General features: G+C 38.7%; 1 protein-coding gene across 1 annotated transcript in view; it reads right to left on the bottom strand.

Moving 5' to 3' along the window:
• The window catches only part of MPP7 (MAGUK p55 scaffold protein 7), a 240,700-nt gene that overhangs the window by 118,344 nt on the left and 94,751 nt on the right, over positions 1–27,605 (bottom strand). The window contains exon 3 of the mRNA XM_014859082.3: positions 11,101–11,219. Within this exon, the coding sequence (XP_014714568.3) occupies positions 11,101–11,219 (119 nt within the window). The remainder of the gene's footprint in view (positions 1–11,100; positions 11,220–27,605) is intronic.

The raw sequence follows: 27,605 nt of genomic DNA, 5'->3' as shown, positions 1-27,605 counted from the left end.
AAGGAAAATGATATAGGTCAGGTACTTAGAAATATATAAAGAAAAGAAGAGTGTCAAAGAAGGAATAAATAAAGGTAAAACAAAATATCTTATTGATCTGATAACTGTTTGTTAAAAGTAATAACAGCAGCAATGTGTTGGGTGATTATAGTATATGGAAAGTGAAATAAATGACAGCAATGTTATAAGGGATGGGAAAAAAGGAGTTGAGAATATTCTGTTACAAGGTACCTGCACTACCTGTGAAATGGTCTAGTGTTATTTGAAAGTGGACCTAGATTAGTTGTATATGTATGTAGCAAACTCTAGGACAAGCACTAAAAAAACTCTTAGTTCTAAAAGTATAATTGATATGCCAAGAAAGAATAAATGGAATCATTTAAAATGTTCAACTAAAAGCAGAGAAGGAAGAGAAAGAGAGGGTGATAAAAATATAAAGAGAACAAGTGCAGTGAATAGAAATCAGTTGCAAACATGGTAAATATTAACCAACTATATCAACAATCACTTTAAATGTGGATGGTCTAAGTACACCAATTAAAAGGCAGGGACTTTAGAGTAGATAAAAAGGAAGACCCAACTATATGCTGCCTACAGGAAACCCACTTTAAATATAAAGATACAGATAGATTAAAAGTAAACGAGTAGAAAAAGATAAAGCATGCTAACACTAACCAAAAGGAAGATGGAGTTCCTCTATCAATTTAAGGCAAAGGTGGGAAAGAACAAGAGAAATTATCAGGGATAAAGGAGGGCATTATTACATAATGAAAAAGGACTCAACTCTCCGAGAAGACATAACAATCCTTAATGTGTATGTGCCTAACAAGACAGCATCAAAATACATGAGGCAAACTAATAAAATTGCAAGAAGAAACAGACAGATCCACTATTATACTTGGAAACTTCAACACTCCTTCAGTAATTAACAGATCCAGCAGACAGAAAATCAGTGAGGATGCAGCTGAATCAAACAAAACCATCAACCAACTGATCTAACACTTGATCTGACAACGGCAGTATACACATTCTTCTCAAGCTCATGCAGAACAAGACAGACCACATTCTGGGCCACAAAATACACCTCAAATAATCTAAAAGAACAGAAATTATAGAGCAAATATTCTCAGACCACATGGAGTTAAACTAGAAATCATTAACAGAAAGACAGCAAAAAAACTCCATATATTTGGAAATTAAACAACAATTCTAAATAACACATGGGTCAAAGAAGAAGTTTCAAGAGAAATTTTTTAAATATTTTGAAATAAATGAAAATACAACTTATCCAAATTTGTGGGATGCTGCAAAAGTAGTGGATAGAAGGAAATTACAGCATTGAAGGCACATAAGAAAAAGATAAAGAACTAAAATCAATAATAAAAGCTTCTACCTTAGAAAACTAGAGAAAGAAGAGCAAGAAGAAAAGAAAGAATAAAATATGAGCAGAAGTCAATGGAACTGAAACAGGAAAACAACAGAGAAAATCAAGAAAACCAAAAGCTAGTTCTTTGAAAAGATTAATAAAATTGATAAACTTATAGCCAGGCTAACCAAGAAAATATGAGAGAAGACATAAGTTACTGATATCAGAAATGAAAGAGGAGTCATGAGTACTGATCCCATAAACATTAAAAAGATTATGAACAATTCTATGACCTCAAATTTGGTAACTTACATGATCGGAACCAATTCCTTGAAAGGCACCCGTGACAAAAACTCTTACATAAGAAGAAACAGGTGATCTAACTAGGCCTATGTCTATTAAAGAAATTGAATCAACAATTAATAACCTTCCAAAACAAGCACTTGGCCCAGATCATTTCACTGGTGAATTTAAGGAAAACATTATACGAATTCTCTACAAACTGTTTCAGAAAAAAATGAAAGCAGAGGGTGCACCTCCTAACTCATTCTATGAGGCCAACATTACCCTACTACCCAAACCAGACAAGAACATTACAAGACAGGAAAACTACAGACTAGTATCTCTTATGACTAGCGATGCAAAAATCCTCAACAAAACATTAGCAAATCAAATCGAATAATGTATAACACGAATTATATGCCAAAATCAAGTGAGATTTTTTTCCAGGAATGTAAAGGCCAGTTCAATATTCAGAAGTATTAACTCCACCACACCAACAGGATGAAGAAGAAAAATCATATGATCAATGATGCAAAAAAATCCAACACGCATTCATGATAAAAACTCCCAGCAAACTAGGAATAGAGGGGACTGTCTCAACTTGATAAAAAACATATATAAAATACTTACAGGTAACATCATACTTAACGGTGAAAAACTACATTCTTTCCCTCTAAGATCAGTAACAATGCAAGGAGACCCCTCTCACCACTCATATTCAGTACTTTACTAGAATTCCCAGCTAAGGCTAAGAAAAAAGAAATAAAAAGTATACAGGTTGGGAAGAAAGAAATAAAACTGCCTTTGTTCACAGATGACATGATTATCTATGCAGAAAGTCCCAAAGAATCAACAATAAACTCTGGGAACAAATAAGTGATTATAGCAAGGATGCAGGATACAAATTTAATATACAAAACGCAATTACTTTCCTATATACCAGCAATGAACAGCTGGAATTTGAAATTAAAAACAAAATGCCAGGGCCGGCCCAGTGGTATACTGGTTAAGTTCATGCACTCCACTTTGGCAGCCTGGGCTTTGCAGGTTCGGATCCCAGGGACCAACCTAGCACTGCTTCTCAAGCCATGCTGTGGCAGCATCCCACATAAAATAGAAGAAGACTGGCACAGATGTTACCTCAGTGACAATCTTCCTCACAAAAAAAAAGAAAAAGAAAAAACTATTTACATTAGCACCACACACAAAAAATTAGGTATAAATCTAACAAAATATGTACAGAACCTAAATAAGTACAAAACTCTGACAAAAGCAATCAAAGATGATGACAAATACAGAGATATTCATGTTCATGGACAAAAATACATAATATTGTTAAGATGTCAATTCTTCCCAACTTAATCTACGTATTCAACATAATCCCAATCAAAATCCTTGCAAGCTATTTTGTGGACATGACAAACTGATTCTAAAGTTTACAGGAATAGGCAAAAGACCCAGAATAGCAGATACAATACTGAGAACAAAGTCAAAGGACTGACACTATGCAACTCCAAGACTTACTATAAAGCCACAGTAATCAAGACAGAGTAGGAGCCAGCCCGGTGGTGCAGCAGTTAAGTTTGCACATTCGGCTTTGGTGGCCCAGGGTCCACCAGTTTGGATCCCAGGTGCGGACATGGCACTGCTCATCAAGCCATGCTATGGCACGTGTCCCACATATAAAGTAGAGGAAGATGGGCAGAGATGCTAGCTCAGAGCCAGTCTTCCTCAGCAAAAAGAGGAGGATTGGCAGCAGATGTTAGCTCAGGGCTGATCTTCCTCAAAAAAAAAAAAAAAGACAGTAGTATTGGTGAAAGAATAGATAAATAGGTCAATGGAACCTAACAGAGACCCCAGAAATAGACCCATACAATTAAAATCAACCGATCTTCAACACGGGAGCAAAGTCAACTCAATGGAGAAAGGATACTCTTTTCAACAACTGATGCTGCAACAAGTGGATATTCATATGTAAAAATTTGAATCCAGACACAAAACTACACCTTTCACAAAATTAACTCAAAGTGGATCATAGAACTAACGTAAATACAAAACTAAAAAACTTCTAGAAGATAACAGAGGAGAAAATCTAGGTAACCTTGAGTATGGCAATGAGTTTTTAGATATAACTCCAAAAGCACATTCTATGAAGAAAAATTGGTAAATTGGACTTAAAATTAAAAACTTCTGCTCTGTGAAAGACACCATTAAGAGAATGAAAAGACAAGCCACAGACTGGAAGAAAATATTTGCAAAACACATATCTGGTAAAAGACTTCTATCCAAAAAGACAACGGTTAAAACTCAAAAATAAGGGGAAAAACAACTCGATTAAAAAACTGAACAAAAGATCTCAATAGACACTTCGACAAAAAAAGATATACTGATGACAAATAAGCATATGAAAAGATGCTTAACATCACAAGTCATAAGAGAACTGCAAATCAGAACAGTAATGAGATACCATTATACACCTACTAGGATGGCTAAAACCCAAAACACTGACCATACTAACTGCAGACAAGGATGCAGGGCAACAGGAGCTCTCATTCATTGTGGGTGGGAACGCAAAATGATACGGCCACTTTGAAAGACAGTTTGGCAGTTTCTTAGAAAGCAAAACGTACTTTTACCATATGACCCAGGAATCGTGCTGCAGGGTATTTACCCAAAGGAGTTGAAAACTTATGTCCAGACAAAAACCTGCACACCGATGTTTACAGAAGCTTTATTTGTAACTGCCCAAGACTAGAAGCAACCAGGATTTCCTTCAATGGGTGAATGGAGAAACAAACTGTGGTACATACACACAATGGAACACTATGCAATGATATAAAGAAATGAGATATTGAGCCATAAGAAGACTGGATGGAACCTTAAATGCATATTAATAAGTGAAGGAAGCCAGTGTGAAAAGGTTACATACTATGTACTACTCCAATTATATGACATTCTGGAAAAGGCAGAAGTATAGAGACAGTAAAAGATCAGTAGCTGCCAAAGTCAGGGGAGAGGTGAAGCACAGGGGACCTGCAGGGTGGTAAAACTAATCTTTATGACACTGTAATGCTGGATACATGACACTATGCATTTGTCCAAACCCACAGAATTACACAACACAAAGGATGAACCCTAAGGTAAACTGCAGCCTTTGGTTATTCTGTATCAATACTGGTTCATTAATTGGAATAAATGTATCATACTAATGCAAGAAGTTAAAAGTAAGGGAAACTTTGGGGGGAGGTGGGTATTCAGCAGCCATCTGTACCATCTGCTCAATTCTTCTGTCAATCTAAAACTGTTCTAAAAAATAGCCTATTCATTAAAAAGAAGTAAATGGGGGAAAAAAATGGGCAAAGAATCCAGAGAGACACTTCTCCAAAGGAGATACACAGTTGGCCCATAAGCACATGAAAAGATGCTTAACGTCATTAACCATTAGGGAAATGCAAATCACAACCACAATGAGATATCACATTAAATCCACTAGGAAGGTCAGAATCAAAGTCAAATAAAAACAAGTGTTGGGGTTGGCCCCGTGGCCAACGGGTTAAGTTAGCGCACTCCGCTTCAGCAGCCCAGGGTTCACCAGTTCGGATCCTGGGCATGGACTTATGTACCACTCATCAGGCCATGCTGTGGTGGCATCCCACATAGAAGAACTAGAATGACCTACAACTATGTACTGGGGCTATGGGAAGGAAAAAAAAAAAAAAAAAGAGGAAGATTGGCAACAGATGTTGGTTCAGGGCCAATCTTCCTCACCAAAAAGCCAAAAACCCCCAAAAGACAAAAGCATTGGTGAGGATGTACAGAAATCAGCACCTTCATAAACCACTGGTAGGAATATAAAATGGTATAGCCACTTCAGAAAACAGTCTAGCAGTTCTTCAAAATGTTAAACATAGAGTTACCATTTGACCCAGTAATTCCACTCTTAGATCTGAAAACATGTCCACACAAAAACGTGTATACAAATGTTCTTAGCAGCATTATTCATAATAGCTAATAGGTGGCAACAACCCACATGTCCATCAGCAGATGACAGGATAAACGAAACGTGGCCTATCCATATGATGGAATACTATACAGCCATAAAAAGGAATGAAGTACTGATGCACGTTATGACATGGATGAACCTTGAAAACAGTAAGCTAAGTGACAGAAGCCAGTCACAAAAACACCCCACATATTACATGATTCACTTTATACAAAATGGCTGGAAAGGACAAATATATAGAGACAGAAAGTAGACTAGCGGTTGCTTAGGGCTGGGGTGGGGAGGGGTCAGGAGGGGTGTGAGCATGCAGAGATTGGGGAATGACAGCTACGTGGTATCAGGTTTCTTTGTGAGGTGATGAAAACTATCAAATTGATTGCAGTGGTGGTTGCACACCTCTGTGACTATATTAAACACTACTGCCTGTATACTTCAAATGGGTAAATTGCATGGTATGTGAATTATATTTCAATAAAGCTGTTACCAAATAAGTGTTACCATCTAAATATTAATCACTATCAGAGTTCCTAGATTTCACAAGTAAAAATACAAATATTGCATGGTTAATACTTATATGAAAAGTCATTCAATGTTTATCTTAAGTTCAAATTAAACTGGATGTCCTGTATTTTGTCTGGTAAGCCTACTCCCAAATCTAATGTCTACAACCTAGAACAGATTATCCTCAGCTCAAAACCCACGTGTCCAGCTATGTAACAGGCGGCTCTATTTGGTTACCTTCCAAATGTCAAACCAACGTAAACACCTTTCTTCTGAGGAGATATTCAAAATGTGTAAACCTTAGGGCTTTTCAGGTCTCCTGGAGCTCCCCCCACAACCCCTAACGGCCTAGCATAAACAATTGAGTGGTCGGATGAGGGGGTCAGTGGGGGATGGTGTCTAGAAGCTGGGGCCAGCAATTACTTAACAAACAATGGGGAGGAGTTCCAATATGTTAACCAACAGGACACAGGCTGGCGAGGACAGGGTCAATATCGGCCTCCCTTTCTCACGACAAAACCAGCTTCCCTCTCCCAATACTCTGCCACCAGCATCTCTGACCAGGACACTTCACGCCCTATGCCAACTACACAGCACGCTAATTTCCTTCTACAAGAAAAATCTCATGCCTTCATTCCCCTGCTTTAAACTTCTCAATGCAATGAATAAAGTCAAAGCCATTCAGGAACAGGTCTCTGCTCCCCACACCCTTCTTTACTTTTAAGTACCAGCCAAGACAATCTGTCAGCCTCCATCCTAAAGACACAATGCTCATTCATGCCTCCAGGTGTCCCATCCACCCCCCTATACATGCTTACCTAGGCAACTCCTATTCAACACATAGGTTTTAGCTTAAAATACCAAATCCTCCACGAGCCCCTCTCTGAGGCCAGCACTGAGTTAGGCACCTAGTGCCTCGCATCGAAAGCTCTACACACGACCTATCATAGAAAATTGTAACTGCCCATCCCCTCCTCTATGACCCCTCTGAGAGACTGGAGACTCTGCAAAGCAAGGGACTGCGCCTGCTCCCTTGGGAATTTTAGCCCTAGTGGCCTACACAGCATCTGGCACACAGTAAGAACTCCACAAGGACACTAGGAATCAAGCAGTCAATTATCAACAGTTAAAACTATGTAACTAAATGTTGTAAGAGTCTAGTTGAGGATTATCATTGTTCCTTTAAGACTAAAATCTCAGAAATGCACACAATAATTCAACCATATCAGGAAAATTGTCTCAAAAACAATCACCCTATGTTTTGTTGAAATACTTCAGAATTCCAAGAAACATAAAATTTAGATTACTACCTTTTTTCCTCCTGTCCCCATACATATATGCAATTATTTAAAAAGGTAGAGGGGCCGGCCCCATGGTTGAGTTAAAAAAACACCACAAATATTGGCAACAGTTGTTAGCTCAGGTGCCAATCTTTAAAAAAAAAAAAAAAAAGGTAGAGAAAACATATGCAACTCTTTAAAAGGCACTAAAAATCTGATATTCTTATCCTGGAAATCCAACACAATTGTGAAAAAGAAACAAAAATTTCTTGAGGAAACAGAACTACCAACCTCATTGAAAATAAATATACTATTTAAGCAAGTCATTATGCCATATCTTGTTCTAGAACGAATTCACATCTGATTACAAAAATACAACACAACTAAATAAAATTTAAAGAAAGTAAATAAATCTCAATAGAAAAAACACAAGGGTAGAAGAAATTCAGAAATGAGGATAGGACACAACTATATGCTTCATGGTTCTGCATATTTGCAAAAGATGGGTCAAAAGTGTGGCTCTGTGCTGACTGGTGGAGAGTGTGAATGCTGACAGCCTCATCTCACCACACCTTGTCTACGATATTTCCCAGGTCTGCTATCAGCATCATCTTTCTTCTAATACTTCTAAAATCTCACGCTCGCTTTTTATTGTTCAACTTCTCTGTCTAGAAAATTTTCTCTTAAAAAATATCCGCAGTTAACACCCTGTAGGATCACCATATTTTCTTTGCAATGATAACCTCATAACCTACAGGATTCCTGCCAGAGAATAGCTCCGGATCCTAAGGTGGCAGGCCGTACCTATTCCTGTAATGCCAAAACTGCCTCTTCTTACGTATATTTTACGTTAGACCAGACAGTTACATATATTTAAACGGTGTGGTGATTTAACAACCACCTTCTCTTTTACATAAAATAAAATGAAAATTTTGTGCTAGAATAAAATCAAGTTTTGCCTTCGCCCATTTCTAACTCACAGACCAACAGCTTCAACTGCAGGCAAAAGAGTATAACATCAAAACACATTTTGATTCACTCTGAAACAAAACTTCTCAAACAAGTTTCTTTTGCTTTACCACAATTTATGTACAAAAGCTGAATGCTTCTATCCTCCACCCTTCAATAGAGGCCCTTGGAATACAGTTAAGTGGATTGTTCCAGCTGTTTAAACTACAATCCCATGAGCATGCCTTCTGGAGGCATTTTAGGCTTTACGCAGTTGAAAACTAATAGAATGGGTCAGTCAAAGGACACACTTGAGGTCTGCATGTGATAAAAGCTGGGAGTGGAGAAACTATTAAGAAACCAAGAATGTACTAGAGGTACATAATAAAACAATTTTTTTTCTTTTTGGTGAGGAAGATTGGCCCTGAGCTAACATCTGTTGCCAATCTTCCTCTTCTTGCTTGAAGAAGACTGTCCTTGAGCTAACATCCAAGCCAATCTTCCTCTATTTTGTATGTGGGATGCTGCCACAGCATGGCTTGTTGAGCGGTCATGATCTCATGCCTGAGATCTGAACCCGTGAACCCCGGGCCGCTGAAGCGAAGCACACAAACTTAACCACTACGCCACCACGTTGGCCCCCAAAACTAATTTTAAAAATAGATTTTATAGGAGTTACTGAAAAACATTTGGAATAAACATTATTGTGCTATTTAAAGACTGGCAACATCAATTTATTTGCTCCACTATTTTTATAAAACCAGATATCAAACCCTCCAGTATACTTTCTAACGGCTTCTTATTGACATAGACTTTAAAAAACAACCTATGCTTAAAACTCAACAGCTAGTGTAACTGAGAAATTTTTTACATATTAGTTTTCTTTTTTTTTTTTTTAAGATTGGCACCTGAGCTAACAACTATTGCCAATTTTTTTTTATTGCTTTTTCTCCCCAAACCCCCCCCAGTACATAGTTGTATATTCTAGTTGTGGGTGCCTCTAGTTGTGCCATGTGGGACGCTGCCCCAACATGGCCTGACAAGTGGTGCCATGTCCGCGCCCAGGATTTGAACCAGCGAAACCCTGGGCCGCTGCAGCGGAGTGCAAGAACCCAACCACTCGGTCACGGGGTTGGCCCTTAGTTTTATTCTTTTAATAGAAATAATAACCAGCTCTGTCATTAGCTTTTGGTCCTTCACATGCTATGATAATCACATTTTTTCTTAATACCTAATAATGCCTACTTATATTTCCCTAACCAATGTAAGTATCAAAGAACTAAGATTTCCCATTATTTTATTCGAAACTCACAATCTTGTCAATAGATATTATAATTTCCATTTTATAGATAAGGAAACTGAGATAGCAGCCACATTATCAATAAATAGAAACACAGATGCACCCATTGTTTTGTGACAGGTTTGTTTAATGATTAAGGGGTGATAAGGCCATTTTAAATACATTTTATTCTTTCTACCAAGAGATCAAATCAACCTAAACAAACCCCTAGCTATTCAAGTTCCACACATTTAACACAGGAATATTGTCACGGTTGCCTCATTACATCATAAACTTCATCAAGTATAATCCCAAGACCATTGCTAACACATCCTGAGAGAGTAACTAAACTACCTAAAATTGTTCAGAACACAAACACACCTTGGCAATTATATGAAAACCAAATAAATACATAAACAAAGCACTCTAGTCTTTAAATGTACTGCTAGGAAAATGCCACATATCAACACTTGTCCTTCTTGAGAACTGTCACTGCTTGAGGCACGCAAATTTGACAAGAAAAAAATGTGTCGTAAGAATTTTCCTGTCCTGTGAAGCAAGTGCGCCTCAGAAGTTGCTCATTTTCAAACACTACACATCGATTCAAAGCCTCTTATCACGACAGACAACCGTAACAAATTCAGCTGAATTGAGTGTCGGTCCAGGCATTGCTGCAGCATCACAGGTTTCTATCTCCTAAGGACGCAAGAAAGACTGAATTTCTTTCAGCTCGAGTTAAATGAGTGAAAATGCAATTCATATTTCCAGAAGCAAGAGTGGTGTATTTTCCAGTAAGTTTCTTGTTCTCATTCTACTATTTTAAGAGTTCTGATCATTCTCAGTGTTGCCGTGTGGCAAGATCTGATTTCTGGTGGCTGATCATTTTCGTGGCATGATCCTTTACTAAAACGGTCTCCAAAAGCTGTTTCTATTCATATTTAGCTTCAGCGTATTTATACACAAAATACCATGTCAATGGCGTTGTGCCAAGAAAAGAAATAGCTTGCTAGAATTTCAGTTGACTTTGTTAAAGGAAATTATTTTAAATTAATGTGGCTACTGAACTGCTGCCATCCTTACCCTCAGAAAATACATTCCTTCTAATTTTTGCTGTGAACATTTATTTATTTAGGTTAAATTCCGGCTCATGAATGTTGACCACAAGGAGTCCAAACCTCCCTGCTCCTACTTCATATTCTTTTTCTAAACAAGGGCAAGCACAGGTTTGCCGCATTAGTATGCAGAGCCAGATCACCTCCATCAAGTGAAATCATCTATGTATTTTTGGTAGAATCCTTAACTTCCACGCCCGTCAGTGAAATGGAACAAGGCTGTTTTGTTTTCAGAGGGCAACAATTTGATCTCTGGTTTACTAGATGGCACTCGAAATATTTTTCCATATGTTTTTCCACAAAGAGAATCTGACATCAGCATGGTTTACCTTTACCAGTGAATGCAGGCTCTTTTCACCAAACATATCCCAGAGGAAGGTCAGGTCTTCCTGGCTATCCACATGTGGCTGCAGCTGGGCTGGCAGAGCAGCCAACAGCTCATACAGACCTATAAAATGAAAATAAAACACAAAGCGTAATCTTAGAGTGATCTCATTAATTTCGCTTAAGGTGTGTATAAATGACAGCTGGAACACGTCGTTTTTACTGGATTTGTATTCTGGTCCATCAAGCTCAACACTTCTCCAGAGAAGCAAAGGAAGCTTTTAGATTTTTAAATTCCAAAGAAGTACGTATTAACAGGCTAGTTATTACCGTTCACTGTTGTCAACATTCTACAGTCATCCAAGGTTACATAACCCGAGAGAAGATGTGTACGAGCTTTCAAAAAAAGAAGAAAACGCATACATTCCTTTCCTTAATCGTTATTACATTTCCCTCAAAGTTAGCCAGAGTGAAATGAGTCATGAATAGGAAAAACTTCCTTAGAAGAGCAGAAAATTGATAGAGTGGTCCATTAAAAAAGTTTCGTGGTTTCCAAATAGTTACTAATAATATATAGCTTCAAAAACATTTGCATTATCTAACGTCCAAAATCAAGTTCTAAAAAGTAAGACAGAATAAAGCGTACGTGGCACTGCCTTATCACGGTCACTCATTTTGAAAATGATGACAACAATAAACTACATAGAAACTTAATTTAACTTGGACTCTAATCGGGGGGGTAAGTGACGCCCTGGAAAAGAGTTAAGGCAGCAGATGCAGGTGACTCGTGCTTCTCCTCCCCAGAAGCTTCCGAGGGGCAGACAGTAGCGCAGTGTTCCACAGTAGCTACCACATACACCATCCATCTCGTTCAGGGGCCGTCAGACTCCTGTCCAAGAAATGTTGCAACAGTGCTTGCCCGAGACTCTTCAGGGAGGTGACCTGGCAGGAGTCAATATCAACTCATAGCACATGTTTCATTTTCCAGTGGGATTACATGAGGTAAAAAGGACAAAATTCCTTTTATTTCTGTCTGCTGTCTACAAAAACACCAAGACCTCCTGGGATCCACAACACACGGGACTGTTGTTACTTCTGCTCTGAATAAGTGCTGCTGTTCATCATAGGGACAGCTTTACAAGATATTTAACTAGCAAAGAATCATAGAGTAAATTATGAGCTGCTGATTAGTATATCTATTATCTTTCTAAAGCACTATAATATTCTGATAATCAGGGATAATTTACAACCAAATGTATTAGGTTCCATTTTGAAAGTTAGATATGTAACTTGAGAGATTCGGTTAAATTCAAACATTCCTGGGGCTGTATTTGGCCAAAAAGATCTAAAATACTCTAGAAAAAAAATGACTTCTCCCAATTACGTTCTTAAGTATCCTTGGTGGTTTATATTTATTCCCTTAAAAGCCTGGCATCCTGCCTAAACTAGCGCTTATTTACAATTTAGTAAAAGTATTTTTAAGGGATCAACCTAACTCAATGTATAATAAACAGGTCTCACATTATACATATATACATATAATATATATGTACACATATTTAAAGTAATCACAACTGCCAAGATCAGTGGTTAAGGTCAAAGGTTCGAAGTATGAAATTACATAAAAAGAAGGCAGACTTTCATTATTTTATTATTGATTTCAGGAGTAGTAAAAATAATTACCTATTCCTTGGTAATACAATTAGAGTTTGTTTAATGATACTAATTCAACAGTGATGTAATTTATGTGGCATAGTTGTTGGGAGATTAAATGAGTTAATACACTAGAACAGTTCTGGCACATGGTAAGTACTCAGTATGTTTCATACGTAACTCTGAGTTTCGGCCATTGTATTATCGATGACTATTGTTACTCATCTCTATTAGTACTGAAAAAGCAAATGTTTGGACCAAACAAACCTAGAGTCAAACCCCAGGTCTATACTTTAAGCATTTCACATAATTTACCTGAGCCTCGTTTCCCTCACTGTGTGGAAAAAGATATATAGTAACCTACACATGTGGCAAAATTGTACAGAACTAAATATACAAACATATATACACACACACAAATGAGCAAACGAGGGCATGTAAAACTGGTGAAATCTGGAAAAGATCAACAGATTGCATCAGTAACAATTCCCAGTGGTGACAGTCTACTATAGTTATGCAAGAAGTTACTACGGGAGGAAACTGCGTGAAGGCTACACAGGATCTCTCTGTATTATTTCTTACAACACGTGAATCTATAATTATCTCAAAATAAAGCTAAAACAAAAGAAGAAATTGTGGTAAATATGGTTGCTGTAAGAATTCAATGGAACAATGCATACGGCTGCACTTAGCCCTGTGGCTGGCAGAGTAGGCATTTGATAAAAACCAATGTTCTTCTTTCCTTAGTACGTCTCCTCTAGAATGAAAATGCCACTTCAACGCAATGGTTCAAAGTCAAAACAACAGCTAGCTATACATTCCAACTGGACACAATACCATACTCAGAAATAAAACCAGCCTGGGCTTTTACATATGGAAAGTGTTAACTTTACCCAAGTACTGCTTAACTTTCTGTGGGGATAAGCCGTATTATGTTTAAATTAAAAACAATAATAATTTCTCTGTTAGCTGAAGCTCATAAACCTGAGTTTTCTGTTTTTCACGAGCTTTATGTAATCCTAATTTACATGCCACCCTAGTTTGGCACTCTAGTGACAACAGCAGTCACTTCTCTTCAGCTCCCACATCTGGTAACCAAGACTTAAACCAGAAGAGACAGGACAGTGCCAATCAGGAAGTAAAGAGATCGTTAAAAGAGCTACTAGGCCAGAGTTGTATGTAGCCTCAATGCAGGCAACAGAGACAATCACGTCACTCAAATAAGTTATATATAGGCCTTAGAAACCATCTCAGTCCATGCCTAAAACTGGGTCTGTATTCTAACACGTGCTTTAAAATAGTGCTATATTCAATTCCTAAAGTTCCAGTAATGAAGAATACTATGAAATCCCAGCGTTTTTGGTTCTTGAGATTCAGAAGGCATGGAATGAGAGTTTAGATAGCAAGAATACCTTAAAAAGTTTTACCTAAATCTAGTTGGTCCCTGCGCAAGAACTGAGATGATGAAAGTTACTCTGTACTCCTCTGCAGTCATTCAAGCTCATGAATGCTTCATTCCAACAAACATTTATGGGACCTGGGAGCCAAGCACTATTCATGGCTCCAAAGGTCTAAGACACAACGTACATGATCCCCGTCCTCAGGAGTTTAACAGTGTAGGGGACAAGCACAGACAAGTCCATGAGTAAGTGCAGGACAGGGTGAGGTTGCTGTCGCAAAAGCAAGGGAAGTGGCCAATTCCTCCAAAGGAGGAAGAAGACAGGAAAGCCATCAGCAAAGAATACCACCCGAGTTAGGTCTTTGAAGGCTACCATCCTAAGAATCAACATTTATGAGTTCTTCTATTCAGAGCACTACGTTAATCATTGGGATACAACTAAGTACAGAATGTACCACTACCTCTTTCTTAGAGATCTGACATCTGAGATGACACAGAACACACATCATATATGCCCAAACATAACACAATGATCTCCTATTTGCCCAAGTAAAGATCCAACACGTATTCCTCCAAGTGAAATAAATAAATGTTTAGGCTGGTGATGAACTATTCAAACATCTAATTAATTTTCAGGGATGTTAAGAGGATGCTCATGGACTGCTTATAATATTTAAGTTATAATTTAGTTAGGAACACACACTTTGAATTACCTATTAAGTAAAAGATATTAATTTAGATATTTGGTTTTTGCCCCACTTGCACATTTCATGCAACCATTTTATTCAAATTCTTCACAATGAAATTCTTCCTCATCACTAGTGCCCCTTGTAGACATAGAACAGGTCATTTTCACTTCTACATAAGTTATCTGAGACACAGCACTTATCTGAATATGTGGGAGATGCCCTCACTGAGGATCTGAGTAAGGCTGACTGGCTTTTCACTTGTTTTACAGGACGTTTTTAATCTCCACAACAAAACCACTTCCCTACTCTTTAAGTCTCCTTAACATTTGCAAATGTAAGATTTTTAACCTCTCTCCAAGGAATGATAACTAAATCTGGTTTAAACTTGTCCCCCTTTTTAAAAACAATTCGGTCAAGTGATCTCTCAACAATCCCCAAAAATATGAATTCAGGTTATATGAGAATTAACATGGCTTCTCCATTCAATACATTTTTGCATAAGTGAATAACTGTGAAAGTTCTCTATAAGAGATTTTGTAAGGACTTCAATATAAGGAATACCTCTCTTCTCTGAGAGATCATTTTAACGTAGAAAAAAACCCCTCACCTTATACTTGGGTGCATATGATACAAGACACTGTGAAAGATACACGTGAGGCGTTTCAATAAAATTATTTCATAAATATGTTCCAGTGGAGAAAAAGCAACATTTTTAAATTAGTGTATTTTACATACCGAGAGAAAAGAAACAGCAAAACTAAAATGTCAAGGGTCACCTGATTAATATGAACAAGAATTACAGTAATTTAAAGAAGAGAGCAATCAACAAAGGTCAGCGAAGGCTACAGTGGAGCTGGCAGGATATGAGCTAGGATCTAAAGGAAGGAAAATAGGGCCTGGAAGGGGCCATTCTAGGTTAGAGAACACCCAAGGTGAAAAGTCAGCAATAATCATGTAAATCTACAGATTTTTTAAATGCACTAAACTTCTGTAGTACTGAAGAAAACACTAGTGAGTACTCAAACCGATACCAGCTCAACACAAGGCTGACATAAGGGAAACCATAATGTAGAAAAGAAACCATATTGTAACTCTGAATGACCTCTGACTGACTAACCCAGGTGGACAGGCACCCTCCAGGAGGTCTAACTGCTCTGTAGTTTTTTGACCCCTGCTTGTGCATGTACCTCCCAGCTGCGACAAGATGATAACTTCACTCTTTTGAGTTCCTTAGGAATGTGATGACCCCTGGACAGAGAGTCTATCCAGTGTGGCCACTCCCAGTGTGTAATACCAAAGGGTCAACATACCTAACCTCCTCCCCTATAACCCACTGGCTTATATAACTTCTTAAAGATTCTGTGCCCCACCTAAGATGGTTCTTTAGGACACTAGTTCCCCCATCTTCAGATGTGCTAGCTTATCACTTAATAAAATACTCTTTCTCTGCCGCCATCTTGCCTCTTGACAATTGGCTTTTGTCTTGCAGTGAGCAGACCGTGCCCTTTGTGTGGTAACAAAACCCAAATTTCTGCTTTGTATGTTTGTATCAGTCATAGTCCAATCTGGAGATGAGAGCTACGCTGTAATGTGAACAAGGAAAGTTTAATATAAATAACGACTAACTACAAGATTATCTATAAAGTGGTAAAGAAAAATCTCAAGATACCTAGGGCTGAAAGAGAGAACCCAGAAGGAAACAAGCCTGGAAGAGGGGCTCTGTCCCCAAGACTAGGATTCAGAGCTCGAGCTCGTTGGAGAAGGCATGATTACAACCCACTAGATGGCTGGGTTTCCCTGGGCCAGAGCTTGCCCACCGTCACTGGGCAAGCAGGAAACACCCCTCCAGGGTGCAGGTGGGCAGAAAACCATGGCTAGGGTATCAAGTAGGAAACGTTTCTTCTCCAGGGTGTGCCTGGAGGCCCAGGCTAGGAAGCTGACTTCTGGAGTGCCCAAGAAGCTCACTGACAATCTACGCGGAGGGGTGTCGCTGAAACTCAAAGGGAAGCTGTCCATTGGAGTGCCACTCTAACTCGAAGCGGGTAAGCACCACTGGATGCTTCCCACATGTGCTGCTAGCAATCCCATGGGAAGAGCAGGAAGAAGCAAACGAAAAACTCCCGAACCAGGAAGAGACGCCTCTTCCTCCTGCTGTGTTCCTCTAGTGCCCTCTCCCCACAAAGCTTAACATTGTCCCAGCTGCAACAAAGGAGTACTTGAAGGGCCCAGCTTCATCTTCACACAGCAGGCAATGAAGTATGGTTTTGGAGCTGAGAGGCAATACAATGACACCTGGCTTAATCGTCTATGTACAGATTTAAGCGTGTGTGAGGAGGCAGAGTAGATGTTTCTCCCCTTTTTAGGGGGAGGGAGGTTGTCTTTCTGCTTGTTTTGGTGGGGCTTTCTATACTTTGGCAGTGGGGACACAATGAAAAATATTTAACTAGTAAGTAGCGAAGGTAGAGAATTTACTAATGCAGACTTGAAAGGAAAATACTACTAAATAGAATGCTCATGTTCACAATGTTGGCCTATTTTAACAGTATTTAACCTGGACCCAACATTTCAGTTAGAGGACATTAATTAAGCCAAAATTCTAAGCTGAACAGACGACAAATGAAGAACACTCTTTCCTATCAAAAGAGCACTCTCTTAACTTCAACCTCCTCACAAATGTATGGTATTTATGAAAAGAGGACACAGAGAGATTGTTGTTTTCTAACGTTAAAAAAATAGTAGTAATCCCTAAAAGTGGAAAAACAATACAAAGTACGTGGTGGGGAAAATTTTTAGGGGGTAAGGAAGGCGTTTATAGTAATAGGAACTAATTGCAGAGAGATGCTAAGATGTTTTAAGATTTTTAAATTGGTTACCGAAGTCTGCTGTTTAGGAACTAAATATTGTAATCTATTCTCTCCTTTCCAGAGAAATGTTAGATGGCAAATGCTGGCTGTCTGAAATCATGAAAAATAATACACTAACGAGAATGATTTCCGTACAGTGTATCTTGCTCACTCCACAAGCCAGATCATTAAGCCATCCTGTACGTAAACCATGATCTTAATTTAACTTCATTGCCTTATTTATTTCTTTGGAGTTAAATGGGCTACAGCTGGCTTCTCTGTGGCCTTGCTACACTGAAGGATAAACACCTCTGTCATTTTCCCTAAAGATAAAAAAACTGAATGCTTTTTACCCCCCAACAACCAATTGTCAGAGTATAACCTGAGGCTTTCTGAGCCTTGGGCTACACCAGTGACCAAGCATCACTAGGAGTATTTCACATACAGATTTAAATACTTTAATGCTTCAGCAACTTCAAGTTGTTTTCCAATTGGTTTTTTTTCAGTATTTAGATAAGAGTAGCATTGTAAAGCTAAAAGTCATACTTTCCATCATAATCTTATAATCTTTATGTAACCTCTATGTACGTAACCAGCAGGTGATTTGATCAAAGATTGGGGAAGGTAAACAACACTGAGCTAACCCATAAGGAAATGTAACCATGTTGAATAACCAATTCACCCAAAGTTACAACTTAATCAGAAGATAATTAAATGTCATCATCTTGGATTAAGATTTCACTACTTTATAATATTACTCAAGTCACTGGAATATATGACAGTAATTTTTTTTTTTTTACGGGTGAGGAAGACTGTCCCTGAGCTAACATCTGTGTCAATCTTCCTCTATTTTATATGTGGGACACCGCCACAGTATGTCTGGATGAGCGGTGTGTAGGTCCGCACTGAGGATCTGAACCCGCGAACCCCAGGCCACTGAAGCAAAGCGTGCCAACTCAACCACTATGCCACCAGGCTGGCCCCTATGACAGTAATTTTAACTGTGAGTAGAGGTTTCCCATCATCATAGTCAGACCCTCAACAATTCTCACCTTGCCTAATAAAACTAGCTATTAAAAATGATGTCTATTTCTATCCTCTCCCCCCCTTATTCTTTCCTCTCTACCACCAACTGATAAGCTCCCTAAAATAATACTTAGTAATAATTACCAGTAGCAATTCCTAGTAGTATTAATATACCTAATACTTACAGAGCTATGGTAAGTGCTTCACAGGTTATCTCATTTAATGCCTTCCATAAGTAGGTGCTATTACTGGCTCCATTTTACAAGACGAAATACATTTAGCCTAGTAAGTGGCATATTCAGGACTTAAACTCAATTCTGGCTTATGCCGACCATAATAATCCCATAACTTAAACCTTCTACTCAATAACCTTCCGGGGCTACCTTTAAGAGAAAAGTTAAATGCCTAACCTGACACTCAAATTACAGATGTATCCAATATTCCAAATATATACTGGAGGAAGATTTCATAGAATATTTCTACCATGGAGTTAAAGGCTTTTCCTAGCATGACAAATAACTTAGAAACCATAAAAGGCAATGACTGATACACTTTATAACAAAATTTCCATGCATCAAAAAAATCAAGAAAGTTTGCAGAAAAACTGCTAAAACTTATCAAAGAAAAGATGAACAAACAAGAGCAGAGTGGGCAATGGCATATGAATAGGAAAATAATGGAAGAAGAAATAGATGGCCCCAAAATATCAATGCACAAAGCAATGTTCAATCTAACAAATAATTCTAAATAATTTTAGAAAGTTAAACAAAGCATACCATTTTTTGCCTATCAATTTAGGAAAGAACTAAGTTTGCAAATTTGGCAAGGGCATGGGAAAACAAGCCCAATAGTCATTTGGTGGGAAGAACATTCATTCATTCATTCAACCAGCATTTATTGAACACCGTAAGTCCTATGTGCCAGACACTGTTCAGGTATATCCCTACGTGTGTGGGCTGTATCAATGAACCAAAAAGATAAAGATCCCTCCCCTCACAGAGCTAACATTCTATAGGGAAGGCAAATCATAAACCTTGTAAGTAAATTATAGAGTATGTCAGAAGGTGACAGTACTGATTTAAAAAAAAGACAAAGCAGAGCAGTATAAGGTAGACCCAGTGCTGGGCCACTGGCCTACGGCAATGACAAAGTGGTCAGAGTAGGCTATGATGAGAAAGTGACAAATGAGCAAAGCCTTGAAGAAGGTGAAGGAGTCAGCTACGTGGGTATCTGAGGGACAAGCATTCCAGGCACAAGGACTGGACAATACAAAAAAACTCAGACCTCTAAGACAGGGGTATGCCTGGAGCATCTGAGGAAGGGCAAGGAGCCCAATGTGCCTGGAGCAGAGGGAGGAAGAGGGGGAGTTGTAAAAGATGATATAAGAGAGGAAATGGGGGACCAGATCATGTAGGGCCTTGTAGGAAACACTGCAAAGAATTTAACTTTATTGTAGAGGGAAAGAGCCATTGCAGGGTTTTAAGTAAAGGAGTACAGTAGTCCCCCCTTATCCATGGTCTTAGTTACCCTCAGTCCAAAACTATTAAGTGGAAAATTCCAGATATAAACAATTCATAAGTTTTAATTGTGCACTGTTCCGAGTAGCACAATGCAATCTCGCACAGTCCCACTCCATCCCATCCAGGAATCACCCCTTTCACCAGCGTCTCCACAACGTACATGTTACCTCCCGGTTAGTCATTTAGTAGCCCTCTTGGTTATCAGACCACCTGTCTCAGTATCACAGTGCTTGTGTTCAAGTAACCCTTATTTTACTTAATCACAGCCCCAAAGCACAAGAGTAGTGATGCTGGCAATTCGGATATGCTGAGGAGAAGCTGTCAAGTGCTTCCTTTATGTGAAAAAGGTGAAAGTTCTCAACTTAATAAGAAAAAAATCATATGCCGAGGTTGTTAAGATCTATGGTAACTTTTATTACAGTATATTGTTATGATTGTTCTATTTTATTGTTTTTACTGTTAATCTCCTACTGTGCCTAATTTATAAGTTAAACTTTACCATAGTAGAGGAAAACACATAGTATATATAGGGTTTGGTACCATTTGTGGTTTCAAGCATCTACCAGGGGTCTTGGAACACATTCCCTCCAGGTAAGGGGGCACTACTGTAATACGATCTGACTTACACTTTTTTTCTTCCCTACTGGCACGTGAGCTAACATCTGTTACCAGTCTTCTTTCTTCCTTCTTCTTCTTCTTCTCTCCAAAGACCCCAGTACATAGTTGTACATTATACTTGTAGGTCCTTCTGGTTGTGCTATGTGGGATGCCGCCTCAGCATGGCCTGATGAGCAGTGCCACGTCTGCATCCAGGATCCGAACCAGCGAAACCCTGGGCCGCCAAAGCAGAACATGCAAACTAAACCATCCATCCACAGGGCCGGCCCCTGACGTACACTTTAAAAGCATCACTCTGGCTACCGAATTGAGAAGAGACAGCAGGGGAGCAAAGCAGAAGCAGAGAACCCTGTCAGAGGGTCAGTGCAGTGATCCAGGCAAAAGATGATGGTGGCCTGCACCCAGGTGGCAGCTGTGGGAGTTATGTAAAGTATTCAAACTCTGGATAGATTTTGAAGGAAGAGCTAATTATGAATTTCCAAGAAATTGAATGAGGGGTATGAAAAAAAGAAAAGAATCACACATGACTTCAAGATTGTTTGAAGCTGCCATCAGCGTGGCAGGGCAGTTCAGTTTTAGACATATTAAGTTCAAGATATGTATTTGATATCCAGGTGGAGATGTGGTGGGCAGCTGGATACAGGAGTCAAGAACTCAGCAGAGCAACCTGGACTGAAGATGCGCATTTAGGAGTCATTGGCATATGATGGTATTTAAAGCCATGAGCCTGGATGAGATCCCCAGAGGCATGCATGTAGACACAGAAGAAAAGAGGAGCCAAGGACTGAGCTCTGGGGTCTCCATGGTTAGCAGATGTGGGGGAAAAGAGGGACAGACAACCACTCAGAGAGGAGGAGCACTAGGAATGCATTGCCCTGGAAACCAAGTGGGGTAAGGAAGGACAAATGATGCATTGCATCAAACGCCATGGACAGGGCAGGGAGAACAAGGACTGAGAATTGTCCACTGGATTTAGCAACTCGGAGGTCACCAATTGTGGCACCATGACGAGTGGAGAGGACTGACAAAGAACAGTAAAAACATAAAGATACATGTTGGAAATGGCAAATATAGACAACTCTTACAAAGACAGACAACCTCTACAATCGCTTGCAAAAGAGAACTGAAGTTTATAAGGGAAGCGGGACAAAGAAGTCTTTTTAAGATGAAGAAAAATAGCATATTTGTGTGCTAATGACATTGATCAGCTACAGAGAGAAATTCTGATGATGTAAGAGAAGGAGGGATTTGCTGGAGCTCTGTCCTTCAGCAGATGAGAAGGAATGGGGTCTGGTGCACAAGTGGAGGGATGGCATTAGACAGAGGTGTGGACGGTTCACCCATGCTTCCAAGAAGGAAGGCAGAGAATGAGGGGAAATGCAGTAATTCCCTTATGATCACTGCAATATTTTCCATAAACCAGGAAACATGGTCATCTGCTGAGAGTGAGGATAGGGAAGAAAGTGTCTGCATGTGAGAGAAAAGGCTGAAAAGAGTCATCTGGGAAAATGAATAAAGCAGGGAAATCATAAATTGGTATTTTTCTGGCACTATGAAAATTCAAAGCTTGCTTTCCCTTTGATACAGTAATTTGCTCATTCATTCTTATCCATTACACTTCTAAGCAGGCTGGAGGGCCATCTGCAGGATCTATATCCAAGTGCTATTTAATCTACAAAGAAACTGGTAGGGACAGGAAACAATTACTTCGATTTCTGCTATAAATATTTCCACATTGTTTCAGTTTTTACAAAATAAACATTACTTTCATAATTTTAAAAATTTCACTTCTAGGTAATAATCGGATATAAACTTTTTCCAGTACTATAGCTCATAACCTCCCCCTAATTCTGGTCTAGCCACAGAGGACTGCTACTTGCTCTACTCCGACAGTATAAGTGTATCCACGCCATCCGACACCAGTCTGCTAGGTAATTAACTTCCTGGTGATTGCTACTCCTATCATAGCCCCTCCACAAGACCCCTGAGAGTGTCTGAAAGACAAAACAAGCAGGGTAACACTCTTACCTCAAAGTTTCATGAACAGGTTTAACATAACACATGATGACATTTCAAGTGGTGTGTGTAGGAAGCTGGCAAACTCCTAAATTAATTGTTCTTCATTTCAAAATTCCTCCCGATCCTTTTCCGACCTCACTCCACAAATACTGAGCGTTTATCATGTGCCAGGCACTGTGAAGGACTGGCATGCAATGGTGATGAGGAGGAAAAAGAGTAAAGTCATGCCCCAGTGTAGTGCAGGAGACAGGTATTAAAAACTGTAACAAGAAATGTGAACTTTTAACTGTGAGAAGCAGCCGTGGTACCATGACAGTGTAAGATGGGTGTGAACAACTTCAGAGAAAGCTTCCCCCGGAAAGTGACGATTGTGCTGAGATGTGAGGGAAGCAGAGACGTTAACTGGGGATGACGATGTGGGGAGTAAAGAAGAACTGCACTTACAAAGGCCCTGGGGTAGGCTGCTTAGACTCTAAAGCCAAATGATATAAATACAAATCCCAATTCTGCAAATGTGAATTAGTCAACATCTCTGTGCAGTTTTTAATCTGTAAAACGGGTACAGTAGTAATCTTACAGGATTGTAATGAGGATTAAATGACTCATTTGTAAAGCTTAGAATGACACTTCACCTAGCTGTACAACCTACATAAGCACTTTTTAAATAAAAATAAATCCCAAATTAAATAGTAAAATATATGAGCATGCCCAAGTATCAAGGAAACAGATGACAAAATGTAAGTTTATGCTACTGCAATACATTCAGGGGGAAAAAAGCCTTTCCACAACAGGCAACAAAGACAATAATGGACCCCGTGTATTGGGTAAAGAACTAGAGAGATGAGAAATGAAGAGAGTGACCACATACCCATGACCCGGGTCAATCTGGACATTTGCGTAGTAAGGAATAGCAGGGAAGAAAAGAAAGATAACAAAATGGTCCCTATTCTCAAATGGCTTAACGACTTTCAAGATAAACATAATGCAACAAATACTTGCAAGAAGCATCAATAACTAGGATTTTGGTGATATCAACATTATGTATTCATCAACAAACTTCTGACAACATTGGCTTAAGTCAACTGGATGCCAAAGCATGGTCCTACTTCAAAATCCGAACTGAGGCTCCAGGGAACCAATCATTTGTCATGAACACTAAACGTGCTGACATGATTGCGGACGCATCTTACAAAATGCTTCAAGTGACAGAGAAAAGTAATATTAACCCCTCTACTGAGATAACTATACACGCTTCTCACTTCCCACCAGACTACCAACACATTGGAGATGATCAGCTATACCATGCTGGAGTTGCCTTACTGAAACAAAATGACTCAGAACAGATCTGACGACAAACTCTCATTCAGACTACTCGGTCATTCTGGATCTTGGGGCCCCTAACTCATGAAGTGACAGCGGAAAATGGTTCATTAGATAGAGGATCAATTTTGTCATTATAAGTACTGTTACCTTCACTCTTTTGGCAGAACTAAATCTCGGGGAGCCTGACTACATTCAGAGATGGTGGCAAACCAGCCAGCAACAGAATTCATCTCAAGAGGTACTATTTTTTCTAAAAAACAGATCTTGCTTTTGAACCTTTTAACCTTTTAGATCTCCAAGCAATTTTTCTAAGAGTTCTTGATATAATTCACATATTCAAAAGAAAAATGCTGAGAATTCGTTTACAGATTCCTGTTTACAGTTTAGTGCTTAAACATTTTTGATAGACTTTTATCTTCCATTTCAAAGTTATACAGTTCTATCGGAATACAAAAGATCCTGGGATTTAAAACTTAACAAGGCTATCCTTTACACACGGACACAACATCCTCAGAAGTCAGAAAAATTGCATCAGTCAAGGGCTAATACCAAAAAGTCACAAAATGTTACCATTTGGTACAGACCACGTCACAAAATTCATCTTTATTATAAAAATTATCTTCTGAATCATTAAGATGGGATGGGGGAGGGGAACAGGAAGCAATGGATAAAAAAAGAAGTCAGGAAACATATTTATTTCCTAGACAGATGAGAATAAGGTCATAATGCTTTGTAAAAAGAGGAAAACGATCAGAGCTGTCACATCTGTCAAACAACAGAAAACTGTCTTTCCATCAGGAATAGACACCATGTGTAGACACACCATCTGTACTACATCAAAAGCAACCCAAGGGCAAAGCAAAAAGTAAAAGCCTCTAACCTACACAAACGCTGTGGCTCAGAAGCCTAGAGAGAGCTAAGCAAAGCATGTGAGCTATGATTTTACTAACTCATACTGGACTAAAGATGACTCATATCTGCTCAGGTAGGCTGAAGCCTAAATGAAAATAACAATGCACAATGCAATCTGAAGCTCCTGGAGGGCCGAATCAAAGGGATGAGTAAGCAACAAGCCAAAGTAGCAACAATGACTGACTTCAAATCGGTAGGGAAGAGACTCCAGCAGTCTGATGGAGAAATGGCTATAGTCACCTGAGAGACTGTAATAAAACGGAAGAGACGCTGGGAAGTGGGGGGTTTTGGGGTAGAATACTTAGTAGAGGAATGAATCTTCAGATTAAAAGATCAATATGACACTAACACTATTTACAAATTTGGAAAAACATGTCCTCATACATTGAATAACAGCACTGTGCGTGGAAGGACGATATGCAGCTTCACTGGTTCCATGTTTAGTCTGAGCTGACGACAGAGCATCAGGTGAGGCAGATATGTACAAGACTGACTAAATACTACTAAACTGAGGGCAAAAAGGACATCTCATTGTAAGAAAATAAACTATTGAATTATAAACATATATTAGGCATTCACAGAACATTAAGACACTAGTAAGACCCAATATGAAGCATTCTACTCAAAGAATCTGGCCCATATCTTAGGCAATGATACCTACTGCCACACAGTCAAACCCAGCACCAGCAATACTATATCCGAACAAAAGAAAAAAATCAGGACCCAGGAAAGTCTATTTCAGAGCAAAAATTTACTAAATAGAGGGGGAAAAAAAAGCAAGGCTAGAATTAAAAAAACCAAACATAACAGGAAATATACCAACTTATACTTATTTTAAATACCCAGCATGAATCAGGGCTAATTAAAATCTCAACTCCTGATGTGAGAAATATTTTAACCAAAACTAATAGAGAATTGCACACATTCCTCCCCCCCACGTCCATAGCTCTTCTGTAGAAATACATCTATGCCATAATCAAGGTAAAGAGTATCAACACACTACTGGAGACATTCTGAAAATTCAAGGAAAAAGATGACAAAGTGTAGATCATAGATCCACCTATATACACTGTAAAGAAATCTTTGTTTAGGGCAATCTATTTTCTATTGTTTTTTCACTGTATTCAGGCAAATATAAATTATTGTTATTAAACCAAAAGAAATTAATTTAATGCTAAAATATGACATTAATTCTGAAAAGAGCAATGTCTCTAAAATGTGAAAGCATGCAAAAATACAGAAGCACAAAGAAGTGAAGGAATTTTTCCAGTTCCAGAAAACTGCTTCTGTAAAAATATAATATTCTGTACAAGACAGTAGTTCCTAAGAGAATAAATGGCTCAGGATTTGATGAAAGTGTTCCCGCAGCGAACGATTCACTCGTCTTGCAGATTCCAGATGCTCAACATTCCTGACATCAGAATGGAAAAATTTACTGTTAGTCTAGAGAAATTTAATATCACCATTCTTGTCATATCCCTCATAGCTTCATTATTAGAACAAGTCTGGGGAAGCTATAAACCTATGTTAAATGATAAAAAAGATGTTCTCTGTGTTCAATAATATCAGATAGTATAAGTCACCAAAATATTTAGAAATCATATAGAAAAAGACTTGAGAAAAAGAAAAATGTATGTTTGTTCTTTCTTAGTTTTGATATTTGCATTCTGTACACTACAGCCAGGCACAGGACCAAAATGTTTTACTATAACCAAGGGCTAATAAACACTAAAGAGCATATATCAACACCCAGAACAACACTATAAAATTTTATTATATTAATAAAATGGGATACACCAAGCTTTAAATTTTCCACTTTGTCAAAGGTAAAATAATCAGCACTATCCAGTGCCATTCATAACACGCCTCGACTTTTCTCATTTGAAGCCTGTTCTATTTCTGAAACTACCTACACTCCTAAAATACTTCAGTACAACCCCGTCAGAAGCATTCTCTTTCTCACTCTCTCCCTCCACTGCAAAGAACTCATTAAAGCATTTGGCAAGCTCAGTTTTAAAAGACACAAAACAATTTAAATAACTATAATATTGCAGTTTGCTTAATAACATTTTGTACAATTACATTAAAGTCCATAAAATCAGGGCGAGTGCAGAGAGGGCGAGTGCATACACCTGTACTTAGCTTTTATTTTGAGAAGCTAGCCCCATGCGTTAAGGAGGTTCCGATGTGGAAGCACCTTTGCACCCACAGCCCGCGGCCTCACAGGGCCGCCTCCACTACTAAAGTAAGGATGGCAGCACTTCGAGTCTCAGCAGAACTTAGCCAGCAGATAAAGCCATAGCAAAATGAAAATTACTTCTGAAACTCTTATGATTTATGGCCTATAGCTGTCTTTTAGAAAAATGGGTTACATTTGCACTACATTTAAGCAGTTCCAGGGCCTCCCAGCCTGGAATAGTTACCACGAAAGCTCAAGCACTGTATCTGTATTGCTGTAGTTAACAGCACGATAGGATTTATTTTCCTATTTATCGTATATTTAAAATT

The sequence above is a fragment of the Equus asinus genome, chromosome 29 (genome assembly GCF_041296235.1).
Source record: "Equus asinus isolate D_3611 breed Donkey chromosome 29, EquAss-T2T_v2, whole genome shotgun sequence".
Classification (NCBI taxonomy): domain Eukaryota; kingdom Metazoa; phylum Chordata; class Mammalia; order Perissodactyla; family Equidae; genus Equus; species Equus asinus.
This window is presented reverse-complemented; position numbering and strand designations above follow the sequence as displayed.